The sequence below is a fragment of the Leptopilina heterotoma genome, unplaced genomic scaffold (assembly GCF_015476425.1).
Source record: "Leptopilina heterotoma isolate Lh14 unplaced genomic scaffold, ASM1547642v1 Lhet_42, whole genome shotgun sequence".
NCBI classification, from domain to species: domain Eukaryota; kingdom Metazoa; phylum Arthropoda; class Insecta; order Hymenoptera; family Figitidae; genus Leptopilina; species Leptopilina heterotoma.
Genome location: NW_025111078.1, coordinates 793,929 through 818,095, shown reverse-complemented (window position 1 = coordinate 818,095; position 24,167 = coordinate 793,929). Strand labels below are relative to the sequence as shown.

The 24,167-nt window shown below is 29.1% G+C and overlaps 3 protein-coding genes across 4 annotated transcripts in view; 1 reads left to right on the top strand and 2 right to left on the bottom strand.

Annotated features, from left to right (window-relative positions):
• LOC122506535 (tubulin beta chain-like) overlaps positions 1-3,578 on the top strand; it is a 39,722-nt gene extending 36,144 nt beyond the window's left edge. Inside the window, exon 4 of the mRNA XM_043618772.1 lies at positions 1,818-3,578. Coding sequence (XP_043474707.1) covers positions 1,818-3,104 — 1,287 coding nt within the window. The 3' untranslated portion in view covers positions 3,105-3,578. The remainder of the gene's footprint in view (positions 1-1,817) is intronic.
• Positions 3,183-15,449, bottom strand: LOC122506537 (hexokinase-2-like). 2 transcript variants are annotated; one of them, XM_043618773.1, is made up of 10 exons: positions 15,223-15,449; positions 8,849-8,953; positions 7,913-8,066; positions 7,616-7,834; positions 5,614-5,933; positions 5,384-5,496; positions 5,142-5,297; positions 4,917-5,056; positions 4,375-4,508; positions 3,183-4,233 (listed from the first exon to the last, which is right to left on the bottom strand). In XM_043618773.1, exons 2-10 carry the CDS (start codon positions 8,927-8,929, stop codon positions 4,144-4,146), a joined length of 1,407 nt encoding a protein of 468 aa, XP_043474708.1. In that variant the 5' UTR covers positions 8,930-8,953; positions 15,223-15,449; the 3' UTR covers positions 3,183-4,143. The 2 variants fall into 2 exon arrangements, with proteins under 2 accessions (XP_043474708.1, XP_043474709.1); XM_043618774.1 differs by lacking the exon at positions 15,223-15,449 and adding an exon at positions 10,569-10,713.
• Positions 15,450-16,666: 1,217 nt separating this feature from the next.
• Positions 16,667-23,908, bottom strand: LOC122506513 (intraflagellar transport protein 88 homolog). The gene is made up of 16 exons (XM_043618742.1): positions 23,509-23,908; positions 23,172-23,386; positions 22,914-22,964; positions 22,007-22,176; positions 21,646-21,841; positions 21,339-21,556; positions 20,976-21,207; positions 20,724-20,881; positions 20,462-20,648; positions 20,111-20,297; positions 19,878-20,025; positions 19,625-19,736; positions 19,490-19,558; positions 19,088-19,388; positions 17,937-18,095; positions 16,667-17,121 (listed from the first exon to the last, which is right to left on the bottom strand). Exons 2-16 carry the CDS (start codon positions 23,319-23,321, stop codon positions 17,006-17,008), a joined length of 2,454 nt encoding a protein of 817 aa, XP_043474677.1. The 5' UTR covers positions 23,322-23,386; positions 23,509-23,908; the 3' UTR covers positions 16,667-17,005.
• Positions 23,909-24,167: the final 259 nt, after the last annotated feature.

Below are 24,167 nucleotides of genomic sequence, written 5' to 3'. Positions count from 1 at the left end.
CTTCTCTAGGAGACACAATAGTGCAACACTTTGTCTCTTATTTAATCTTCTATTTCTTTATTAATTCAGAGCTGACCTCATAGAGGAAAATTATCCACTCAACACATCATAATCATAAGTATCATCCAACAATAAATTAATTTTAATTTTTACAAACAATTTTAGAATAGTTTACTTGCTAGCTTTTGTAAATTAAATTTCAAAGTAAAATTTCCAATTAGTGAACCAATTTAATCATTCAATCTTAAAAATAAAAGAAAATGTTAATTATTCTGTCTTATTAAAATTCTTAACTTTTAACAAGTCGAAAATTAATGCGTTTTATAAAATATACGCCAAAGAACTGATTTCTTTTTTTATCTAAATGGAACGAGAATAATCAAACCAAAGTAAACGGAATTCTTTCACTCGTCTTTATGTTATTTTACCTTTAACTAAATTACAATTACTATAAAAATAAAGATTTAAAGGCGAAAATTACCTTTTTTTATTATAAAGCTTTAAATTTTATAAAATATAATTGGAATAATTACAGAATCGAGAATTAATATAAATTTAAAATTAATTTTTTAATTAAATTTCTAAAATATTAGAAAAAATAGTTGTTGACAATTGTTACTGAAAAAAAACACTGTCAACTGTTTTTTCATTACGTTTATCAATGACATTAATTGCAACAAAAATTTCTAGTTAACCTTTTTGTCAACCTTCAAATATTCGGATGAATTTTATAAATTTTTTGTAAATGTGAAATTTAACAATAAATACTCAAAATATTTTTACTACTTTTTTCGAAAATTTATTGGAATTTATTTCAAAATGCGTGAAATTGTTCACATTCAAACTGGACAATGTGGTAATCAAATAGGTGCAAAGGTATCAAAGATAAATAATTAGTAAATTAATTAATAGTTAATAATATGAAATAAATAATAATTAGTAAATAATATTAAAAAATAATTAATAATAATTTAACAACAACAATTTATTAAATTATTCGAAACTTAAATTTATAGTTCAATTAAATAAATCGAAAATCAAATTTAACCTTTTTAATAAAAGTAACTTTAGAAATAATAATCAAAAATAATTTTGAATAGAAATATATGTTGTTAAATTATAACAAAAAAATTGAAATAGATTCTAAACCATAGTGGAAAAAAATATTTTTTATTAACAACAGTGCAATTTTCGTTAAATTAATATTTAGTTGTGAAAAATTTGAAATTATTCAATTTCTATTGCATAATTCAATAAAAATAAAAAACATGATTAAAATTATCTTATCTATTTTCTCCATCCTTCAATTTATATATTAGTGATGATAACAAAAATACAAAATATATTTTATTACACACTTTTATTTTATTTATTATTTACTTGAATTTTCCATGAAGGTCAATTACTTTATTTTAATAAATTTAATAAATAAAATTAATAAATTTAAATAAATTATTAATTTTTTTTATTTTAATTTTTTAGGCCCTTATTATTCAAATAAATAATCGTCTACAATTTTTTTTTTTCATATTATAATATTTATAAAGATAATTGAATTTTTGAAACATGATTCAAAGCAACTTTAGAGCTGAGACTAGCACCGAGAAATTAAATTTTGAAAATTAATGTAAAATATTTTTGATTATGAAGCTGAAACTGGCAAACAGTTATCAGCATCCACTTAATTTTAAAAAAAAATTTTTTAATTTTTTAAATTAAAAAATTTTTTGTAAGTTAATTTTTTTTAAACGAACATAAAGTTTCGTAAAATTAAGTGGATGCTGATAACTGGACCAAAGTTAATTTTTTATTTTCAGTTCTGGGAAGTAATATCCGACGAGCATGGAATCGACCAAAATGGCGTCTACCGCGGAGACACTGACCTTCAATTAGAGAGAATCAACGTCTACTACAATGAGGCAGCAGACAATGTTTACGTTCCCCGATCGATTTTAGTTGATCTCGAACCAGGAACAATGGATTCGGTCCGTTCGGGTCCATTCGGACAAATTTTCCGTCCCGACAATTTCATCTTCGGTCATTCCGGCGCTGGGAATAATTGGGCAAAAGGACACTACACCGAGGGAGCCGAATTAGTCGATTCCATACTCGACGTCGTGAGAAAGGAAGCGGAGAACTGCGATTGCCTTCAAGGTTTTCAAATGACCCATTCGCTAGGTGGTGGCACTGGATCAGGACTTGGAACACTTCTTATCTCGAGAATTCGTTGCGAATATCCTGATAGGATCATGAACAGCTATCCGGTCGTTCCATCACCAAAAGTATCAGACACTGTCGTTGAACCGTACAACGCAATTCTGTCGGTTCACCATCTGATTGAAAATACGGATGAAACTTATTGTATTGACAATGAAGCTCTGTACGATATTTGTTTTCGAACTCTTAAACTTCCGACTCCAACGTACGGGGATTTGAATCATTTGGTATCCCTGACGATGAGTGGAATTACCACATGTCTCCGATTTCCAGGTCAATTGAATGCTGATCTTAGAAAATTGGCTGTGAACATGGTTCCCTTTCCTAGGCTTCATTTCTTCGTTCCTGGCTTTGCACCCCTAACGGCACGAGGAAGCCAGAATTATCGCGCCCTAACTGTTTCGGAATTGACGCAACAAATGTTCGACTCGAAGAATATGATGGCTGCCTGCGACGCTAGACATGGTAGATACCTAACGGTTGCCACAGTTTTTCGTGGTAAAATGTCCATGAAGGAGGTCGATCAACAAATGTTGAATATTCAAAATAAAAACAGTTCCTTCTTCGTCGAGTGGATTCCGAATAATGTCAAGACAGCCGTTTGTGACATCCCTCCCAAAGGATTGAAAATGTCCTCGACATTCATTGGCAATACGACGGCAATTCAGGAACTGTTCAAAAGAATTTCCGAACAATTTTCCGCAATGTTCAGAAGAAAAGCATTTCTTCACTGGTACACCGGGGAGGGAATGGACGAATTAGAATTCACCGAAGCTGAATCGAATGTCAATGATCTCGTCGCTGAATACCAACAATATCAGGAAGCAAGTGTCGATGACGATATCGATAATGATGATGACGACGACGATGATCAGAGCGATAATTGAAAATATCAATTTTGATACTGTAAAATTTTACATAATAAATAAAAATTGTAGTACAATTCTTTATAAACATTTGTGATATTTATTTGAAATAAATTTTATTAGAAATTTCTGATTCCTAACGAATACACAAAACATTTTACAATAACAGTTTATATATTTTAAATATAATTTATAATTTCGTCAATCAACGAGCTTTGCATTTGGAGGAAGTCTCCTTTTCTTCACACTTCTGACTCTTTCATGAAAAAAAAATATACAATATTTATATTTTTAACAGGACTGTGCGCTTATATTACAGTGCAAAAAAAACTACCGCAAAGAAAAATATTCTTGTACATTAATTAAAAATTGAAACTGTATCTACACTCGAAGGAATAAATTATCAATGAAAATTCGTTACAACTCGCTTATCATCACTTCACAAACTTTCATAAATTTCAATAAATGAAACATTTCATAAAAACAAATTAAAATTTAAAGCCCTTAAATATCTAAGCTTAAAAAAATGTAACTGTCTAGAAAAATTACAGTCGTGTCAAAAATATAAAAAACATTCAATCCATGGAAATAATTTCGTTAAATATTTAATTACAATTTTAGAGCAATTGTAAGAAAATTGATATGCATTTTCTTTACCAACTATATGTTTAAATAATTCGTATACTTGTAAGGCTCTTAAAAGAGATTTACTTTTCGAAACAATATCGTCATGGAATGTTCAGTTAGAAAAAAAATGATGCACAACAAATTGACTTTTTTGGAACCAAAAAAAAAACATTAACAAACACGAAACATGAAATAAAAAAATGGATATAACACACGTCAATGAGATTGTGATTTGATTGAACCTAACAAAGTAAACTTATAAAGAATACCTAAAAATTACTCATCGTATAATTACATGATGCCTGAGATGGGTAAACGATATCACGGTGAAAGGAAAAAACAATTTTTTCCTCAAGACCTTTTTTCAAAGAAAAAAAAAATTCTGATACCAGTATAACGCAAGTTCTTCTTCTTCTTCTCTTTCCTCTTTTTTTTATTCAAATCGCTTTTTTAACTTTTGAGCAATTGAAGCCACAATAGCAGCACCCTTGCCACTTCCATCCTCGACACTCATCAAGTTAAACTGAAAAAAATGTCAAATTGTTATTAGATATTTAATACTTTTGATTTAAATAAATATTCAACAATATTTATAATAAAACAATTTATATTTAATAAGCCAGTAGCAAAACGAGGAATTAAAATGAATGATTTTTAATTTTACCTTTCGTCCAGGAGCTAATAAACGAATGTACTGGTTCATCCAGGACTTGAGTCTGGGGTGGTGTTTGTATAACGATCCATCTACAGCTATCGTAACTTCCTCTTTATCTATTCTTTCAAGAAGGACTGATATACCTGTGAATAATCAAAAATTATTAAATTCTTCCACTAAAATCTGTAACGAGCTTAAAATTTAAAAAAAATAATATTAAATTCATAATCAGCGACCCCAAAAACCCCCGAGTAACAATTTTTATGTAAATTCGTTGAATTTTTAAAAAACATGTCCGCCATATTGGATCAGCCATTTTGAATTTTCAAAAACTGATATTAAATTCAAAATCAGAGACCCCAAAAACCCCCAAGTAACGATTTTTTTGTCATTGACGACCCCGAAAACCCCTGAGTGACAAGTTTTAGGTAAATCCGTTAAGTTTTTAAAAAAGATTTCCGACATATTGGATCCGCCATTTTGAATTTTAAAGACCTGAGATTGCTCTAGTGGTGCGTCTAGGACAATAGAAAATAAAAATGTTTACTCACACGAGGAGACAAGAAGAGCTGCTCGATTAGAAGCCACTTCACAGACATACTGAACAGCAATCAAATCATCTTGATCTGGTATAATGCCAAACTTTTCTAAAACTTCTCTAGTATTGTTGTATCCACCATCCAATGTATCTCTATAAAAAATGTTACGTTAAGTCAGAAAAAGTGATGTCCACAAAAAATTCTATCCTTTAAATTATCATCTAAAAAATTACACACTGTTCTATGTGAGAGACAAGATCGCTTGTGAGGTTTCCAGGGGTTAAAAGAGCTCCTGAAGAATTATTTACAAATAGAAGTCCTTCCTTTGTTAATTTAGCCAAAATTACTCTCACTATTTCTCCTAGATATTTTCCGCTAATATACTTTTCAAATCTAAAACAAGAAAGGTCATCTCATTTAAACTTAGTCAAAGATATTTGATTTCAAGGATATTTCCACAGTAATTCGGTTTTACTTACGTAAACGAATTAACAATAAGGGAATTTGCATCATTCTCTCGATCGAAATCAGTCTTAATAAAATCAAGGACACCATTGTCTCCAAATGCACCCCATTCAATGTCAATTATGACCTGAAAGAAGATAAATCTTAATTACTTTTGAATTATTGTGTTAAACATAAAACCCCAGCGCTTTGGGATTGTTTTATAAAATTAGTTTTACAGCTTTTTCAAATATTGAAAACAAACCTGTCGTTCTCCATGTCTCTCAACTTCCCAATGTTCCACCTTATCGGCACGTTCAAGATAGCAGGCGTTACTTCCTGTTCCTAAAATTAGACCAATGGCTGTATTGGGGTCCTCTGTAGCACCCTGAATTAAAGTTCCTGTAGTGTCATTCAAGATGGCAAGAACATTAACTCGAGTGTCGCCTCTTCTGTCCAAGGCCTCACGAAGAAGTTGAACTGCGTCTTTGCCAACAACGTCAGGACAATTGAAACTCTTTGTCCACGTTACCAATATGCCAACATCCAGTGAATGTTGAATCATAGGAAATGAAAACGTAAAACCTGGAAAAATTAGTTAGGAATTATTACATGAATGAGGATTATAATTGAAGAGTATAATTGTTAGGATCCGTTCGGTAAATTTCAATTCCCCTTAACACTAAATCTACTTGCAGCAGATATCTAGGTTTCCGCAATCGTTTCGTCTTTCATTCCGGGATTTTGCTATTTTATTTACTTTCAGTTCTTGCAAGAATTTTTGTCGCCTCCTCAAGAGCTCTTCGAAAGACTCCACAAACCCCAGTACCCCCAATATGGTTGGTATTTACTTTATCGCCGTACTTTTCCTTACATCAGAAGCAACTAGAAATCTTTTTACTAGCGAAGATCTTGTGACCAGGTTTAAAGCACTTAAAGCACGCAGCCGATCTATCCTCCTTCTGCCAATTCGTTTCGTTCTAATATGACCGTATCCCAAACATCGATGACACCGGACGATCATTACCCTTTTCTTTAATTAGGCAACATATAAAACCAATTTTTACGTGTCCCAGTTTCTCCAGCCTATCCGCTTCTTCTGTGTTGGTGATTACAACTGCAAGCTTCATCCCTCTGCGGTTGGCCCCCAAGAGCTTCACCCTTCTGCTTCCCGGCTTTCCTCAATCGCCATGTTAACAATCTTCTGGATCTTATAGTTCCATTGTCAGAATTCATGCTGCTTCATTTTCCCGCAGTTTATTGTGGGAAGATAAGTGAGGAAGTGATCGTGACTCTGCAAATCCATGTACCTGGATTCAATTCAAAGATTATGTAGGGATGACCACTCTTGTTCTGGTCGACCCACTAAAAACCACTCCCGTCTTATCCTGGGACACTTGATCCACCTGCAGTACTACCGTCAGGTCTTGAACTTCGCAAGTGGTGGTCCCCTTGTAACTCGGGAACTGTTGCTGTCAATTTTAGAAGCATTACTGAAAACAGACTTATAACTGACTTGACTGGTAACACTGCTCGTAATCACCTATTTGAATAAACTATCAACTCTGTCAACAATAACCAGTGGAATTCCAGGAGTTGGATAGTCCCTCCGATCATTGCTCCTAATAGCATTTGCTGATGCAGGTCAAAGCTAACTTCCTTCACTCCATGTAGCATTCAACATCCCTCACCTATAGTAAATACAATCTTCACACATTGTTATTAGATTACCTCTCGGAAAGGTCACATCAGGTCAACGTGGGCAGTTACTATTCAACTCCATTTACTCCATCATCCAGAGTCTTCATAACACACAATTTATGGGTGATATGAATCTCCATAATCTCTCCGGACCTGACCTCTAGTGACTACTAGATTAACCGAATATTATCCGGTTTCGACTCAATATGGAATTTCATCCTTTAGATTCCATTAAATTAGAACTTTTCTATCACAACATTTCATCAATGGTCTTAAGTTCCCCAATGGAAAATTTTCATCCTTTGGATTACATTAAATTAGAACTATTCTGTAACATTTCATCAATGGTCTTAAGTTCCCCAATGGGGAATTTCTTCCTTTGGATTACATTAAATTAGAACTATTCTGTCACAACATTTCATCAATGGTCTTAAGTGTTAATTAAATTTTTGGACTCAAGGTACTCTAATTATTTGGACACAGGAAGTGATGGGGACAATAATAACACTAACATTAATTAGGATCACAGCAGTGGGTTTGCGTAAGAGATATCGATTTCAATTTACCAAGAGGAAGCTCTACATTCTGAAGACCCTCATTGATGACGAAGTCACTGACACATTCGGCAAGATAGTCAAAGAGAGGGATCCCTGAACCCATTCTAAGATCCGCTCGAATGTGATATTTCTTCACGTCCTCACGCACAGCCAAGCCATTCTGAAGTTCGAGTAGAATTACTCGAAAATTTGTGCCCCCAAGATCCAATGCCAGGAATAGTCCTTCTTCTACAAAATCATGAAAACAACTCTTTTAATAAAATTACTCAAATGGGTGAAAAAAAATGAAGGGAAATTTACACCAACCTGTTCCATTAGGAAGCTCTGGTATGTATGTGTTCTCCATCTGTAGGGATGACGATTGCTGATGGATGCCTTTTTCCATTTCACTTTTGAAGACATTTTGTATTTTTCTGACAGTAGCTGCCGAAAACCGCATTTGTTCCAATCGATTTTCAATCTGAAAATAATAACCTTTTTAGTCATCTAGAGAAAAATCTTATTAAGAAACGAAAATCAGTGGAAACAAAACTAAAAATAAATGAGAGGAAGTGGAGATTATATCACATCCTGCAGTTTGCAAAAACGATTTTAAATTCAATACATCGAAATAATACTTTTAAAAAGTGTCAATATCATCAGGTGATAAATATTTTTTAAAATATGTCCAAATATTTAGATACATTATTCATTTCTTGTTTAAATTTCGACAGTTCATGGTCTTCAATTTTGTCTCTTTTGTTGCTGGAGCATTACAAAGAAATGCGCAGAGTTCAAGAGCAAATTGCAAGCAACTCTTTCGCAATAAAACTGTCTCAGGAACTTGAAAACGTTTTCCTGTCGCGGAAATATTAACAACAGATGGAAAACAAATTTTTTTGAAGAACTGCTTCTTTTTTATTACTTTTTTTCTTTTTTTCTCTTTTTTTAAATTGAAAAAAACTTTCTAGCAATTTTCTAGTATCCTATCGATAAATAGATGGAGAAATTGAATAATAAATGTATCTATAATATTTACTTAGTGGTCATTTTATGAAACCTTTGAACATAAGGAGAGCGAGTCGATAACCCTTTTGCACTGTGGATCTAATAAATAAGACTTAATTAGGCAAATGAAGAAAAAAATATATATGAACATATAGTCTAAGGTCAAAAGTCTCAACAATCATTCAATGATGAGAACTGTGAACTTATCTTGTCAAATCTTTCTGAAAAAATGTTTTTAATATTTTATTTTCTTACTTTTTGCCGTCTCACATCATCCGAGAAAACCAAAGGCGAAACCTGTATGGCTTCTTGAATGGCGCGATCTGTAGGTACCATTTTTTGTCAGTCCTTGTTAATTATCTGCAAAAGAAATCATTTCTAATAAAAAAAAAGTGCATTAAGAATTGGAAAAATTTGAAAATTTTAAATTTAAATTTCAAAAATAGAATTTAATAGTAGAAAAATAAAAAAATAGGAGCAAAGGGTCAAATTTCAAAAAATTGCAAATGTTCATCAATATATTTTGTTTTTGTAAAAATTGCTAATCTTTCGTTATTTGTTTCTGATAATATCGTCAATACTTTCACTTTTTATTTTGTGTTTGTAATTAAAAAATATATTTATATTAAACAAACTTTTTCTCGGGAAAAATAATATATGCGTCGAGAATTAAATTTCGAAGTACATATCACGTTTCTCTAAGCAAGATGTTTATGACTGCGCCTATATTATTTTTTGTCGAAGAAACATTCCTTTAGTAACTTTGATCTCTATTCTCAACTTTTTAAAAAAAAAAAAATTTAGGAAAACAATAAAAATTTCAAAATTTGAAAAAAACAAAAATTTAAAATTTAAAGTAAAAACATAAACTTTAAAGTAAAAATTGTAAATTTGAGAGTAATCATTTTACCTTTAAATGTAAATATATTCCTAAGAAGCAAAAAGCCCATATTTTTAAAATGATTGACGAACCAACAATAAAAAAAAAGAGGAAAAAAATTTAATACATTTTAAAAAAATTGAAAAAAGACAAAATATCTACATTAAAGAACCATAAAATTGAACCTTGACAAATAATCATAAACGTATATAATTCAAGGTAATATTTATAGACAAAGCATTATTTTCTCGTAATACTTCTCGACTTCAGTTTTGTTTCAATGTGTCAATCAAAAAAGTCATAAAAAATATGAATGAAAAATTTATATTTCGCAAAATTAAATAAATCTTCCTTTTTTTGTTCCTCACGACTACAAATTCGTTTACAAAAAAAGCAAATTTAAAAAAAAATCTTTTCTGAAAAGAATTAATTTTTAATGTATTTTATATTTTTGCTATTCAAAATTATATTCAATATTAGAAAAAACTATCTATGCTTTTTATCGCTTTAATAAAAGAATAATTAATAATCTAATCAAAAATTGTTTGTTGAGAAAACGGAAATTTTTGCGAAAAGCAATAAACAGACAAATATTAATTTTTTTTGATGATTTTCCAAGATAGGACTAATATGAATGTACATACGTCATTATTAACAATTTAAAAGCATAAAAAACGGGAAAAATTACAAGCTCTTTAAAAGACATTTATTACAAAAGATTAATGAAAAAGATTTTCCGTCGCGATATATTTACTGTGTCATAAAACTTGTCACATTTTATATACAAAATGACAATAGTAAAATATAATCCTCGTAAGTTCGTATTGACTTATTTTCAGGATATCATATTCATATATGCAAAAAAAAACCTGTTACACACATTAATGTATAAAAATATAAAATATCAGTAACAATATATAATCCTGATGCAAATATAATATAAAACTGAAAATTTTCAATCTTATCTTATTCTATTTTTTTTTGCAAAAAACAAATTCAGAAAAGTAATAAATAAATAAAAATTTATATTCTTCCGGGAAAATTGAATTAAATATTATCTAAAAATTTTATGATTTTGTAATAAAAGTTGTATACCTATTTTTTTCTTGAGAGGGATTGTGAGAATAATTCTAAATCAACTGCATTTGATATTGAAAATAAGATATAATTTTGAGCACATGTTTCGAAAATTTTTAAAGGTAGAACATGTCAACACGAACTGAGGTTGTACTTGGTGTATTGTTCGCATTTTCTTCATTGACTTATGGATTCTGAACGCACATGCGCGAAAATCCTATTCCCATGTGTGGGTGTATAAACGATATCCGGAATCGAATGTAGTGAAAGTAAAGCGAAATATAAATTTTTTTAAATTTGTTATTATTATAATTATTATTTTTTATTACTATCATTATTATTATTATTATTATTATTAGGCCAAACAAATGAATTTAAACATCTATTATTTATATCATTTATAGCTTCCAAAAATATTGAATTATTATTATTATTATCATGAATTAATTAAAATAACATGTGTTTTTATTTATTTATTTATTTATATTTTATTTATTCAAAAATATTGAATTAAAAAAACGTGGAAAAAACTTTTTTAATAAAAAAATTCAAAATACCGTCACCCTGAAATTATTGTGTTATTTAAAAGAAGAAATTTTCAATTTTCCCATCACGATTAAAATTAAAAAAATACAATGAAATGAGAAAATATACCTAAAAATACTTGATTTATGAACAAGAGGAGCATATATATATACAATATGTAACAACAAAAAAGGTCAATTAGAATTCATGCATTAATATCAATTAATTTCTATAAAATTGTGAACGTGTTGTTTTCTCGCTCCCTCCTTGCGGTTATCAACTCATGACGCCTCTATGAATAACGGTCATTCTATTATAAAAGAAAAAGAAAGACTTATCGTTTGTAAAAGAAGCTTATTGGCTCTAAGACGAGACGTGCCTCTTCCACTCATATTAGTTTTTTTCACATTCATCAACTCTCTTAAACATGTAAATATTCTCTAAGCTGCTTTCAATTATTACGTCACATGAATGTGTACGACAAATATTTACACGAAATATTTCAAAAAAAAAAAAAAAAAATTCTTAACTATCAAATTAGATTTGAATATAAAATTAAAATATGAATTAATTTCCCATTATATTAAATAACTCGAAAATTTAATTTAACCGATCAACATAATGTTTACTATCTCATACATATTTAATTTCACGAGTTATTTTTGAAAAAAGAAATTTTTTTTTATAATAATTATTGAAATAATTAATAATTTTATGATAAGAGTTACTAGTGTTATTATAATATAATTAATAATTTTATAAAGTGGGGGGATTGAGATCTGTAAAAACCCAAAAATAATATACATGAACATTAAAAAAAAAAAAAAAAAAAAAAAAAAAAAAAAAAAAAAAAAAATTATGAGTAACAGGGGTTATTTTTAAAAAAAAATCTAAAAATTGAACTAATAGAGTAGAACAAAAAGACAATGTGCGATAATTATTGGGAAAAAATATTTATAATCAAGAAATAGTAATATCCGAAGAACATTCTTTAGAGTCATAAAGCGGAGAGTTGTTCTTTATTAAAATAAATTGGAAGGTGCAAAACGTTAACTCCAATAATTCAGCCAGTTGACCCTACAGTAACTCTAATTGGAAACGTAACACGCACACTTGTAATTTACCATTTTAGAGTTAAAAATTGAAACTTGAATAGATGGTTTTACTATCTAGAGCAAATAAAAGATTTCGGGTGATATTAATCATTCAGATGAAACATATGCCCCTATTCAGACGCAGTAAAAAAAGAAGTTGTGTAAGAGTATATAAGAAATATAAATTTCTTAAAATCTTCTTTCAAAAATAAATACGCATTGTTTATTCAATTTAAGAATGATAAATTGTATATAAGAAAATCTCTCATAAGAGGAAAACGTGTCCGGAAATAAAGTCTCTCGTCATTCTCAAAAAATTTTTCAAGAGACTAAATTTTTGTTACTAAAAATAGTTTATTGGAAAAAATTTTTATTAAACAAATTAATATCAGGCAGGTGGAAAGTTAATATTAAGAAAAAATGATAATTCAGAAGGAGGTCAATATTAAAAAAAATTTAATACTATTATATAAAATAAATACTTTAAAAAAATTTAATTTTAAAGTAAAATTTAATTGAAATTGTCATCTTTAAAAAAAAATTTTATTTTCTGTTAAATTTTTACACGCAGTAAATGAAATTCGTCTCGTGCGTCCCTTGCAGGCGACGCCTCTGTTCCTATGATTAAGATGAAATTAATGACAAATTTTATATATCCAGGGGTCGAGATCAAAGAACCCGTGTATAAAAGCGGTGTTCAAAGTCTCGTTTAACAATAATGGGTGACACACAACAAATTATTGCATTCTTACTATTTTAGTTCACTTTTCTTTTATTGTTCATTAATCAGTTAATAATTCTATCAACTTTGTTAAAAACTTTCATCGGAAAAATGAATTGTTTTTTAATATTTCTAAAATTCGATGAAATTTTTCTTTTAAGAGAGGATAAAAAGAGTGAATTTTCTTCCCGGCTCAAATGTGAGAGAAATCATTGAAAATTGTTAAAAATAGTTAAAAATCATTCTAATAATACAAAATTTTAAAAAATTTGTTGAACTTAAAAAAATAAAAAATTCCCTAATATTCATCTAATAAGAAAATAAAAAATACGTGTTTTCTTATTTATTACACAGAATTAGAAAACAATTCCAAACAAAAAAAATTTTTTTCAATTAAAATTTTGCCTGGAACGACCCATTTATATTTTTTAAATTAAAAATTTTTTATTTTCAAAAGTATCCCATTTTTTATTCATAAATGAGTAAAATGAATTTATAGATATAAATAAATTTAAATAAACATTGTAAATAAGTAAGTAAATAAATAAAAAAAATAAAAAAGAATAAAAAAGAAATATTTCATAAAATATAAATGGGTCGTTCCAGGTAAAATTTTCATTAAATCAACAGATTTTTCCTTAAAAAAAAGATTATTTCTAAAATTTTATTTTTGCATGTCTTTAAATGAAACTGACCTCATAACAATGTGTCTATTAATGAGTCAAAGAATATGTTTGCATCTATTTAGTAACTTGACAAAAGTGTCTATTAATGTAATTAAAAAAAAAATTCTTTTTTTTATTCCACGTGGTAAACAATTTTTGGTCACAACTTCTTTTTATACATTACTTAATCTAATCCGAAAATTTCTGATAAATTAAAGGCACTTAATCTACCCAATGACATTTATTATTTTGAAAGTAACTCCACCTCTTATCTCCGGCCATTAAAATAGTTCACAAAGTTTAACACGTTTTTGGAGAAGGAAAAAAAATTTTTTCCCACATTTAATTATAAAAATTAGTTCTTTATTTTGAATTATCGTTCATTAAATACCACTTTCTCACTTTTTATCGTTAGAAAAGTATTTTTCAAAATTATATTCTCTATAAAAATAAATTTCAAAAATTAAAAAAAAAATTCTTCAGAAATGGAAAGAAAAATAAAATTATGAGCATTTTTCTCTTTTATTAATAGATTTTGGTTCTAAGACTTAGATAATAATAATTTTAAATTAATGTTACACTAACTAAAAAAAATTAATGATAAAAATTTTTTTTTAGATTTTTAAAAAACTAAAGGGAAAAATATGCTAAAAAATAAATAAATAATGACTAAAATAAAATAAAAAGTATTTCAAATAACGATAAATTTAATTCTTAAAAAATTTGAAAAAAATCTATTTTTTTCGAGAGAAAAAATAAAATTCAAATTCCAATCTAAAATTTCGAAAAAGCACTCACTTGGTCGTGTGAAAATTTACATTAATGATATGCAAATATTTCTGAAATTAAGAACTGGAAAATTCAATGTTAATTATATTTTTCCTTCAACTTTTTTTTTTATTTATCATTTAAGTATCTTTGTAATTCAACACTTTTATTTAAAAAAAAAGTGTTGAAACTTTTTCCGGATAAAATTTTCTTTAAAAAAAAATTGTTGACCTATTGAATTTCGATTTTATTGATTTAATAAAATTAACAAGTCGGCATTATGAAATATAAAATTTACTTTAAAAAATTATTTTCACGTTCATTGATACTTTAAAAAATTTTTTTTAATTTAAAAAAAAATTTTTTTTAATTTTTTAAAATAATTTATTATGACAATAAAATTTTTAATTATTTCATTCTTTTCCTTTCAAATTTAAAAAATAAAGCAAAAGTATTTGTGAAATTGTAATTTCACGTTAAAATATTCGCCACAATTCGAAACTATAATATTGTAAACCTGTTTTTGGAGGAACTTAAAAACTTCGAAAGCCGAGCATATAATATAGGAAACGAGTTTTCAGATAAATAAAGCAACTGAATGTAAAATAAATTTAAATATATTGTTTATTTATATTAATTTTGTTTGTTTGAAACACTTTTCTTTAAATTTTACAAAAACAAAATTTTTTATAAATGATTGGATAATTAAAAAAAATTTTTTTTTTACCTAATTGTTATTAATGGTGTAAAAAATAAATTAAATGAATTAAATGAATTAAATAAATTAGACAAATTATTCTTAATTATTAACAAATTATTATTATAAAGCATTTTGAAACAAAAAAAACAATTTTTCTTTTGGAAAAATTTTTTTAAAAAAAGAAATGATTTTTAATTACCTTTATTTGGGAAAAATCTCGTTTCCTTTGTCACAATTCCAAATCGACACAATAATTTTGGTTTTAAATTTTAATTCCAATTGTTAAAGATCATAGAGAGAAAAAAAAAATTTCGAAATGATATGTCGCGCGATGAGTTAACTTTAAAACGACACACAAGACTGTCCAGATATTCTCAGAGTTTCACGAGCAACTGACAAAGTGCCTATACTATATACTGACGTTAGCGTAACATTCGCTCGATTAGAGACGTGCCCCCAACACACGGAGGCCGATCTTTTGCTTTTTAATTATATAGAGATACGCGGACGACAATTCGTTTTTCAAACATATTTTCTACTTGCGCTTTCATTCACCAATACGAATCAACGATTGTTTATCATTACGCGACACACAAATACATGAAACTTAACACGTGGATTTCAAGCACGAGGTATTCCACGCGTGACATGTATCATTTTACTTTGAACATATAAAATACGTATCTTTAAAAATTTTTTGACTTACAAGCTTAAAAAAATATATTTTTATAAGATTCTTTCGAAATCGGTTGAGGAATTTCATTTCTAATTTTTAATTTTAATTTCAAATTTTTAAATTCTCTCGATGTTAATATAGGATTAAATTCTGTGCGAGGAGAAAATAAAATTTTTTATTTTTATTTTGACGAGAATTTAAAAAAATCGTTGAACATAATTGAATTTCTGCGAAGAATTTTATTATTTTTAAAAATAATTGAATTTCTGCAATGATTTGTAATTTCTCAAAAATTGTGGTAATTATTAATGCAATATTTAAGAAATAAAATTAAAAGTTAATTTAAACAAAATTCTTAGTAATGTAGATATGTTTACTTTATTCTTGAGAGAAAATAATAATATGTTTTTCGCTTCAAAAAAAATATTTCATTTATTTTCTTCAATTGATTCATTTACGCAAACTCGGGAGAATAAAAGAGTTCATTGCTTATCATTTCTACTGATTTTATAATTTTTGTCACCCCGATTTAAGAAAAAAAGAGTACAAATTACTGAGAAATCACTCTCATATCTGCGAACATTAATTAAATTATATCATAAAAGTTAAATCCATAATTGTTTTAAATTAATACCATAACAGCAATTCTTTAATTGTAATTTTAAGCTGATTTAAAGAAGTAATTTTTTTAAGTAATTTAAGTAATTTTTCTTTCAGTGATTTAAGTAATTTTTTATAAGAGAAATTTTTTTCCAAAAGTCATTTGAAACTAATTAGAAAAATCTTAACCTACATTTACGCATTTAATTCTTGGAATTATTATTACGTAACAGCATCTATTATTTTGTTTTCTTCCTCTTAATTGAGTCAATTAGAGTAATTTGTATATCGAAATCTTAATAAATGTCTGAAAAAAGCCAAAATAATTTCTCCTTCTACACTTTTTTTATTCAACATCTGCAACTACAATTCAAACGTTGTTTGTTATTAAAACAAATAACAAGTTTTGAAACTATTTTTGTAAATCTCTTCGTAAAATAAGGCACTTGTTTTGTGGTACTTATTATTATTTGAAAAAACTTTTTATAAAATAGAAGAATTAACTGTTGAGTAAAATATTGTTAAGTGTTGAACAAAGTCATCATTCGTGTAAAGAAGATGAATGACAAGAGATTATGCAATTTAACAATTTCATAACATTGTAGAATTTGAATGACGTTCCTCTGAATGATAAAACATTCGTAATGACTTGTTTTGATTAGCAATAAGTAGAGATGAACGATAAAGTAATTAGATGATAATGTATTTATTCCGGTAGTAAGTCGTCACCAAGTTCTTCATCTCCAAAGTCGTCGTCTCGTTTTCCAACCGATGTCATTGGTCTCACTGGTAGTGCACCAATTGGATCCGAATAATGTGAATCTTTAAATAGAAAAATTTTTTCAAAAACTTAACGAATTTTGAATTGTTTTTGGTACAAAACAAAAATTGAAAAATTTTTTTCAAATGGGGTACTTTTCTTTTCTCTATCAGTTGATAGCAAAATAGTTGATGTGAGCGGAACATTTTTTGACCATAAAAGATTTTGGAATGATTGGATAGAAAATTCTTCCGTTATACAAGGATCAATGAAAAGATAAATGTGATACACGAAAATAAACTGTGAGTCGGAAACATTTTTCATTCATCACGCATTCAATTCATTAGCCTAGTGCTTGCAAACTAAAATCGAAATTATTTTCCACTCGGAATTTCACCAATATTCCAAAAATAGTCCAATTTATTTGCAATATTTACCGAAATAAAAATTTATGAAACATTTTCTAAATTTTAAATTACGAAATCTACTTTATGGCAAACTGATAAGAGATTTCAAATAAAAAAAAATATTTATAGAATTTTTATCTAGTCTTCTTCTTCAATTTTAATTGGAAAATCACTTGATTTGGGACGTAAATTAAAATATCAGTTTTGCATTTATTGCATAAGATGATACATAATCTCTTTTTTAATTTATAAATTATATGCAAATGAAACCGAAAAATGTTTAGAGAAAATGTGATTAGAATATGACATGTACTATCTCTCTGCTTATGACGATAAGAAAATTTCTTCATTTATGTAAATAATTCCCTATATGCCGTCGGCAGTATATAATTTTCTGGCTGTAACAGGTTTCAAAGAATAGATAACAAAAAGAAAGATATATAGAAGAGGAAAAAAAAGTGGTAACTCACTTATGTGTGTGTTGGAATTAATGTGAATTGGTTTATTAATTCCTGCACTATTTATTCTATGATCCCCACGACTTAAGGCGGATCCTGCACGATGTTCTGATAAGGTGCTCATTCCGGATCCTCCCCTCGATGAATTTCCGCTGTTGCTTCGTTTCGAACCTATTGAAGGAGGTTATTATTATTTTTAAAAAAATTTGGTAGCTATTTGAGAAAAAATACTGTGAGGTAATTTCAGGAATATTAATTAAATGGGGATCCCTAAAAAATTACAAATTTATTCATCATCCGAAAGATTTTTTAAAAGCGTCTTTTAATATCATTTCTAAGAAAGGAAAGGTCGATCAGTTGCTGGAAATCAAGAAAGGAAGAGTCAATTTAAATAGGTTCATCAATTATTAGAAGTCCTTGAAAATCCAGAAGAAAACTTGGTGAAGTTTCCAGGAACCAAGCATCGAGAGATGATGCTGGAGGTTTTTAGAAAACTACCAAAAAGAAACGAAAGGACGTTCCTAGAAAAAAAAGGTCGAGCGAATGCTGGACATCAATAAAGGAATGCTCCTAATATGAAGAGAAAGTGTAGGACCCCAAACAGCAAATGTTGAGGATTCGTAAAAATCCAGAAGTAAACTTGGCACAGCTTCTCCTAGAATCATCATCATCAAGAAATGATGCTGGAGATTATTAGAAAGCTACACAAAAACTGAACAGGTTCGATAACATTCATCAGTGCCTGGAATGGACCTCAAGGAACGGGATGACCTTTTCCTTGATGATCCTTTTTCCTTGACCGTAGACCAGTCATCAACAAGAGATATAATCATCAGTGCCTGGAATGGACCTCAAGGAAAAGGTCATCCCTTTCCTTAAGGTCCATTCCAGGCACTGATGATTATATCCCTTGTTGATGACTGGTCTCCTTTCTAACATATTTCGAACATCAGTGCCTGGAATGGACCTCAAAGAAAGGGTGATCCCTTTCCTTAAGGTTCATTCCAGGCACTGCACCGAAAGTTATTTCCATGATGAGAAAAACAGACCATCAAATAAGATGGTCTAGAAACCGGACAAGTTGGTTTTTACTGGGTCGACCATAACAAAAAGAAACATATTTGGCTAGACCACAATAAACCGAAATGTTTCAAAAAATTTACTTGTTGTTCCAGGTCTTCCAGATCCGTGTCTTTCCTTCACCTCCTTAGCTCTTTCAACTTTCTTCAATTCCGTCGCATACATGTGAGCTTCATTCAAACCCAAATCACTACAAAGCCGGATCAAAAATTTAAGACACTCAATATTTTCCGGAAAGAGTTTATGTATATTTTTGTACTCTTCCAAAGCTTTATGAAATTGTCCCGTTCTCCTCAAACATGTAGCAACCAGTAGTCTCCATCGCGGCTCATCGGGGGCCAACTCTATAGCCCTCTCAAAATATATCATTGCCTTTTCTACCACCTATTAAAAAAACAACCTCTTTTAAAAACAACGTCAAAAAAAAGTTTAGATCTAAAATCCTAGTTCAAAATTCCTCCAAGAAAAAATTAAAATCCGCATACCTGCATTGATATAAAATAAGAACCTAGCCAATCGATGACTTCGAAATTAGCAGGATAATATCTGTAAGACTGTTAAAAATGATAACTCATAGACTGTAAATGTTAATTCTAATTTTTCCAAATAGTTAAACTCACGTCACTATAAAATTGATATGCCTGTTGCTTATCTTCGATTGTATCGTACATTTCGCCTAGCTTTTGTAAAACACCCGGATCAGATGGAATTATCCCCAATAATTGATTATACCTCGAAGAAATATAAAAATTAGCTGATAATTTACAAATTTAAAAATACAATAAAAAATATAGAATTAAATCTTAAATTCAAGATAAATATGATTGAAGATAGAAACATTTTAATTAGAGCAATAATTTAAATAAAAAATACCATTCCGCAGCTTGATCAACGTCACTCATCAACTGATACAAATGACCTATTTGATAGAGCGTTTGTGGGTCATAGTGCACTATAGTCCTTAACTTCCAAAAGCATTCGAGTGCCTCTTCAAACATACTTTGCTTTTTGTAGACTAATCCTATAAAGATAAAATTATTGTTCATTAAAATGACATAAAATGCTTTTTTAAACTTGAAAATAATTATATTATTCCTCCTTTGTACCGAGATTATAGAGAGCTTGTACATGACTTGCATCAGTGTCTAAGGCGCATAACAATAATTCACGAGCTCGTTCAAGTTCGCCTTTTTTTATCGCGCATGCAGACAGATTAACATAAGCTGCGGCACTATAACTATCTGCTTTACGAGCAGCCTCACCGCATTTTTCAGCTTGTTCATAATCTCCTTGCTGGAAAAATTTCATCAATTCAATTATGATTTGCAAAAAAAATTTTCTCCTTGGTTTTTTTAAAAACTAAAAACGTTCCCCTAATTTAAAGTCGTTCTGTAGACTAACATTCAGAATACAAATATATTCAGTATACAACACATTAGGACCCAAAGAATTCTTACCAGAAAATAAACGAAGGACAACATCGTTGACGCTGAACTGACAACTTTAGAATCACGATTCTCGAAAACCTTCAGAGCATCAATGGCCAATTGGGTTTCTCTATTGTGCAAGAAGACCATTGCTTTATTAATTTCTAAATCTGCGGCAAGTGTACTGTAGGATGAAGATTTGATAGCGTCCACACACCTATTTGAATCAAGAATTCCGTTTTAATTCCAGGAGTGGTTTTTATATAATTACCAATTCTAAATAAAATATTACCAGGCATAGCCAGATGTAAGGGTGTCTTCAATTACTGGAGCGATAAGATTAGCTGCGTTTAGGATTGTCTTCTCCGCCTCGAACTTTAATTCCCGTTCAAGTTTCGATAAATCGTCGTTCTTAATCATTTCGTTCAATAAATTTGCTGCAATGTCGTCCTAAAATGGTAAAATTCAAGTTGACGGTATCACTGGTGGGTATCTGGGTATCTTGGTAATTAAATTAATTCCTTGTTACAGCAAATCAACTTACTGCGCTCACACTATACTTATCATCTTCATCTATATTGAGTTGAACTTCTAGCAATTCTAAAAAACCCCTTTTCATTTTATCCCGGTGAGATAATGCATAATGACACAAAACTGCATGTAACCCGGCTCTGAATTCAGGCCTCTCCCTCATCACCCATTCAAAACTATTAGCTGCTTCTTCCAGTCGACCCATTTGTACAAATAGCATTCCAATATTATGCATTATCTTAATTCTGTAAAATAATTTTGACATTATTCTCTTATTTTTTTTTGTGTATAGGGACTTTTGGGAAATCTGCTTAGAGATCCAATAGCGACAGATACTACAAGTCATTAAGTAATCAATTATTAATAAAACGTTTACCTTAAATCTTTATACGCTGTCGGAGCCTGATCCAAAGCCATACGATACATTTTAATCGCTTGAGGTAGTTGTCCCATTTTAAAATAAATATTCCCCATATTAACTTTCAGTCTTGCACTGTTGCTGAACATTTTATTTCTCGTTATCGCTTGATATGTTGCTACAGCTTCTGTATATAATTCATTATTTGCATATTGACTTGCTAAATTAAAAAGTACCTGAAATGTGCAATTGGGATTATTAAGTCCTCTTCGCTAAGAAAGACTTCTTTCTAAACTAAAGAAAATGTTATGGTAAAAATGTTTACCGCGAATGTCAAATCTAAATTATGATTGTCACTAAGTCCGGCTTGTTCCTGCAGTCTTATGAGAGATCGTTCCCTGGTAGAAGCTTCTCTAGCCCTCTCGAGTGCAACAGACATATTGTTCTCACAAGCAGCCTCAGATGATCTCTCGATTAGTTCCATTATTTTCCTCTCGGCAGTTTTAATCTTCTCCTCTGGCCTACAAATCACAGGAAATAGTTTACTATTATTACTTATTAACCTACTTATTATTTATTACTTATTAACCATAGAGTAATACAATGGTTCACCATGATTTGAATTTTGGTAATGCGAACATGAATTAATGATTCTAAGGACTGTTAATATTTAGTGTAGCACTTACGTATTTTCTTTATCTGATTCCAGAGGAGGAGCTGGACCTCTACTGTTACTTCCCATATTTAGAGGATCGAATGGTTGACGACCACTACTTGTGTAACCAGCACCTCGAACTGCAGTCATGGGTCGAGGTCCAGCAGTGTCTAAACGACCAGCAGTACCACCTCTGTGAAACTAACATGATGAAAATAATTAAGATTTACGTATTCTGTTCAGAAGCTTCCATCGATTTTGAATCGAATTACATTTTTCGTTACAGTTTTAATTAGAGTCGTGGGAACAAGTCTAATTAAAACTGTAATGAGAGGTGTAAGTCATTCAGTCAGTCAGCAGTCATTCCTTAGTCATGTCCCTCAGATGGAAGACCCAAGATAGAACAATCTAATTCTCAAAATTATTTAAAATATAAAATGATTTGTAATTTATACAATTGAATAATTGGATGTTAAATGTTTTATTTTTTATAGTCAGCAGCAATCCTTCATTCAGGAATGGAAGATCCTAAAACTAATTTTTAAGTTCATTGAGAAAAAAGAATTTGTAATTTACACAATCGAATAATTAGAAGTGATGCCATTCTTAAGCGTCGATATATTTGTGAGTCAGCAGTCATCCCTTAGTCAGGATGGAAGATCCAAGATAGAATTATCTAATTCTCAAAATTATTTAGAATATAAAGTTTTTGTAATTTATACAATCGAATAATTAGATGTTGGACTGTATTTTTGAGTCAGCAGCCATCCTTCATTCAGGATGGAAGATCTAATTCTCAAGTTTGTTTATAAAAAAAGATTTGTAATTTACAATCGAATAATTAGATGTTAGAATCCGTTTACCAAAAGACTAACCCAATGTCAAAAGAAAATTATTTAAGATATTCTGACTGCCCCTATATTTTGTTTTTTACTTACACCAGATGCTGTTCCAAATCTCATAGCAGTTCCAGGAGGTTTAGGCGTCGTCTAAAAGAAAAAGAATTCTGATGCATATCTATTTACTTTTTAATATTTTTGGTTAAATAGAAAATTTAGAAAACCTAACGAAGTATTAAACGTAAAAATATAAAAAAAGTTCTGTCTATATTAGTTTTGCGAGAAAAAAAATTTCCGAAAAGTTAATTTTCAGGAAGTCAGTTTAATGTAACCCCTTAAATTTCTAAAAGCACTTACAATGGATCGTTTAGCATAACTTGTTTTAAGCGCTTCTTGAAGGACCTCATCCTGATCGAGATCCTTTGTACTGTAAACTGTTGGGTAATCATTGTATCCAGAATAAATATCGTCATCAAAAGTAATTTGGTTCATTAACCTCGTAGCCATAATTTCTAAACTGGTAGCATCTCACTTCAGATTAAATAATTATTTTTCGAATCCTATTCAATAGCCTACAAATATTTATTAAAATAATAGTTATTAAATAATTATTTAAATTCTACTCATAGAATTCTGTTATTTTTTATAATTCTCATCGTTTAGAAAAGTTTACATTAGAATATAGTTTACTTACTTGAATTTAGATCCAGGTGAAGTTTTTCTACCGGCAATGTTTATCTAATTAACATCTGACACTGACATTGTAAATATAATTACTTCACTTTCGTAAGAAGTGGAAAAGATAACATTTTTCTAAATTATAAAAAATAATTGTCAGAAACACAATGTTCGGATACTTATTTTATTTTCTTGACAAATTTAAATATAGCAGACACGTTCTACTGTAGGTTGTAGGGAACTTTCTATTGTGTGGTTAATCACTATAGAAACATATACAGAGTATTTATAGGCAAGTTGTATACCAACTCAGGTCGCCTCCTCTACTTTGCGCTTGCGTTAAAATACATATTCTAATCTTCAAGGTTTTTCCCGTAATTAATTACATTTTTATTTTAAATATTATTAATACAAACTTATAAAAAAATGACACTAAATTTCTATTTCTCAAATCATTTAATTTTCATACTTTTATTTTTTGCAAATCGAATTTTTGAAATAAAATTTTGGTAATTTTTCTATTTAAAAAGATTTAAATAATCTGTTTTTTGTAATATTTGTAAAATTATATTATAATTATACGAATTAAATAAATTTTTAATATTTTGTTTAGTTTGACCCGCTTCAGTGACTACCATCATATTTGTGTATCGCGTATGTCACCATGGTAACGCA

What these genes read in the sequence shown, in the direction of transcription:
- LOC122506537 (XM_043618773.1), bottom strand. Translation starts at nt 8,929, where the DNA reads ATGGTACCTACAGATCGCGCCATTCAAGAAGCCATACAGGTTTCGCCT. An exon ending in AGAGACATGGAGAACGACAG is followed by an intron (nt 5,497 to 5,613) that starts GTTTGTTTTCAA and finishes ATCTTCTTTCAG; the next exon opens with GTCATAATTGACATTGAATG. An exon ending in AGCTCTTCTTGTCTCCTCGT is followed by an intron (nt 4,509 to 4,916) that starts GTGAGTAAACAT and finishes GATTATTCACAG; the next exon opens with GTATATCAGTCCTTCTTGAA.
- LOC122506513 (XM_043618742.1), bottom strand. Translation starts at nt 23,321, where the DNA reads ATGGCTACGAGGTTAATGAACCAAATTACTTTTGATGACGATATTTAT. An exon ending in GAATCAGATAAAGAAAATAC is followed by an intron (nt 21,842 to 22,006) that starts GTAAGTGCTACA and finishes TGTGATTTGTAG; the next exon opens with GCCAGAGGAGAAGATTAAAA. An exon ending in CTTACATCTGGCTATGCCTG is followed by an intron (nt 20,649 to 20,723) that starts GTAATATTTTAT and finishes TGATTCAAATAG; the next exon opens with GTGTGTGGACGCTATCAAAT.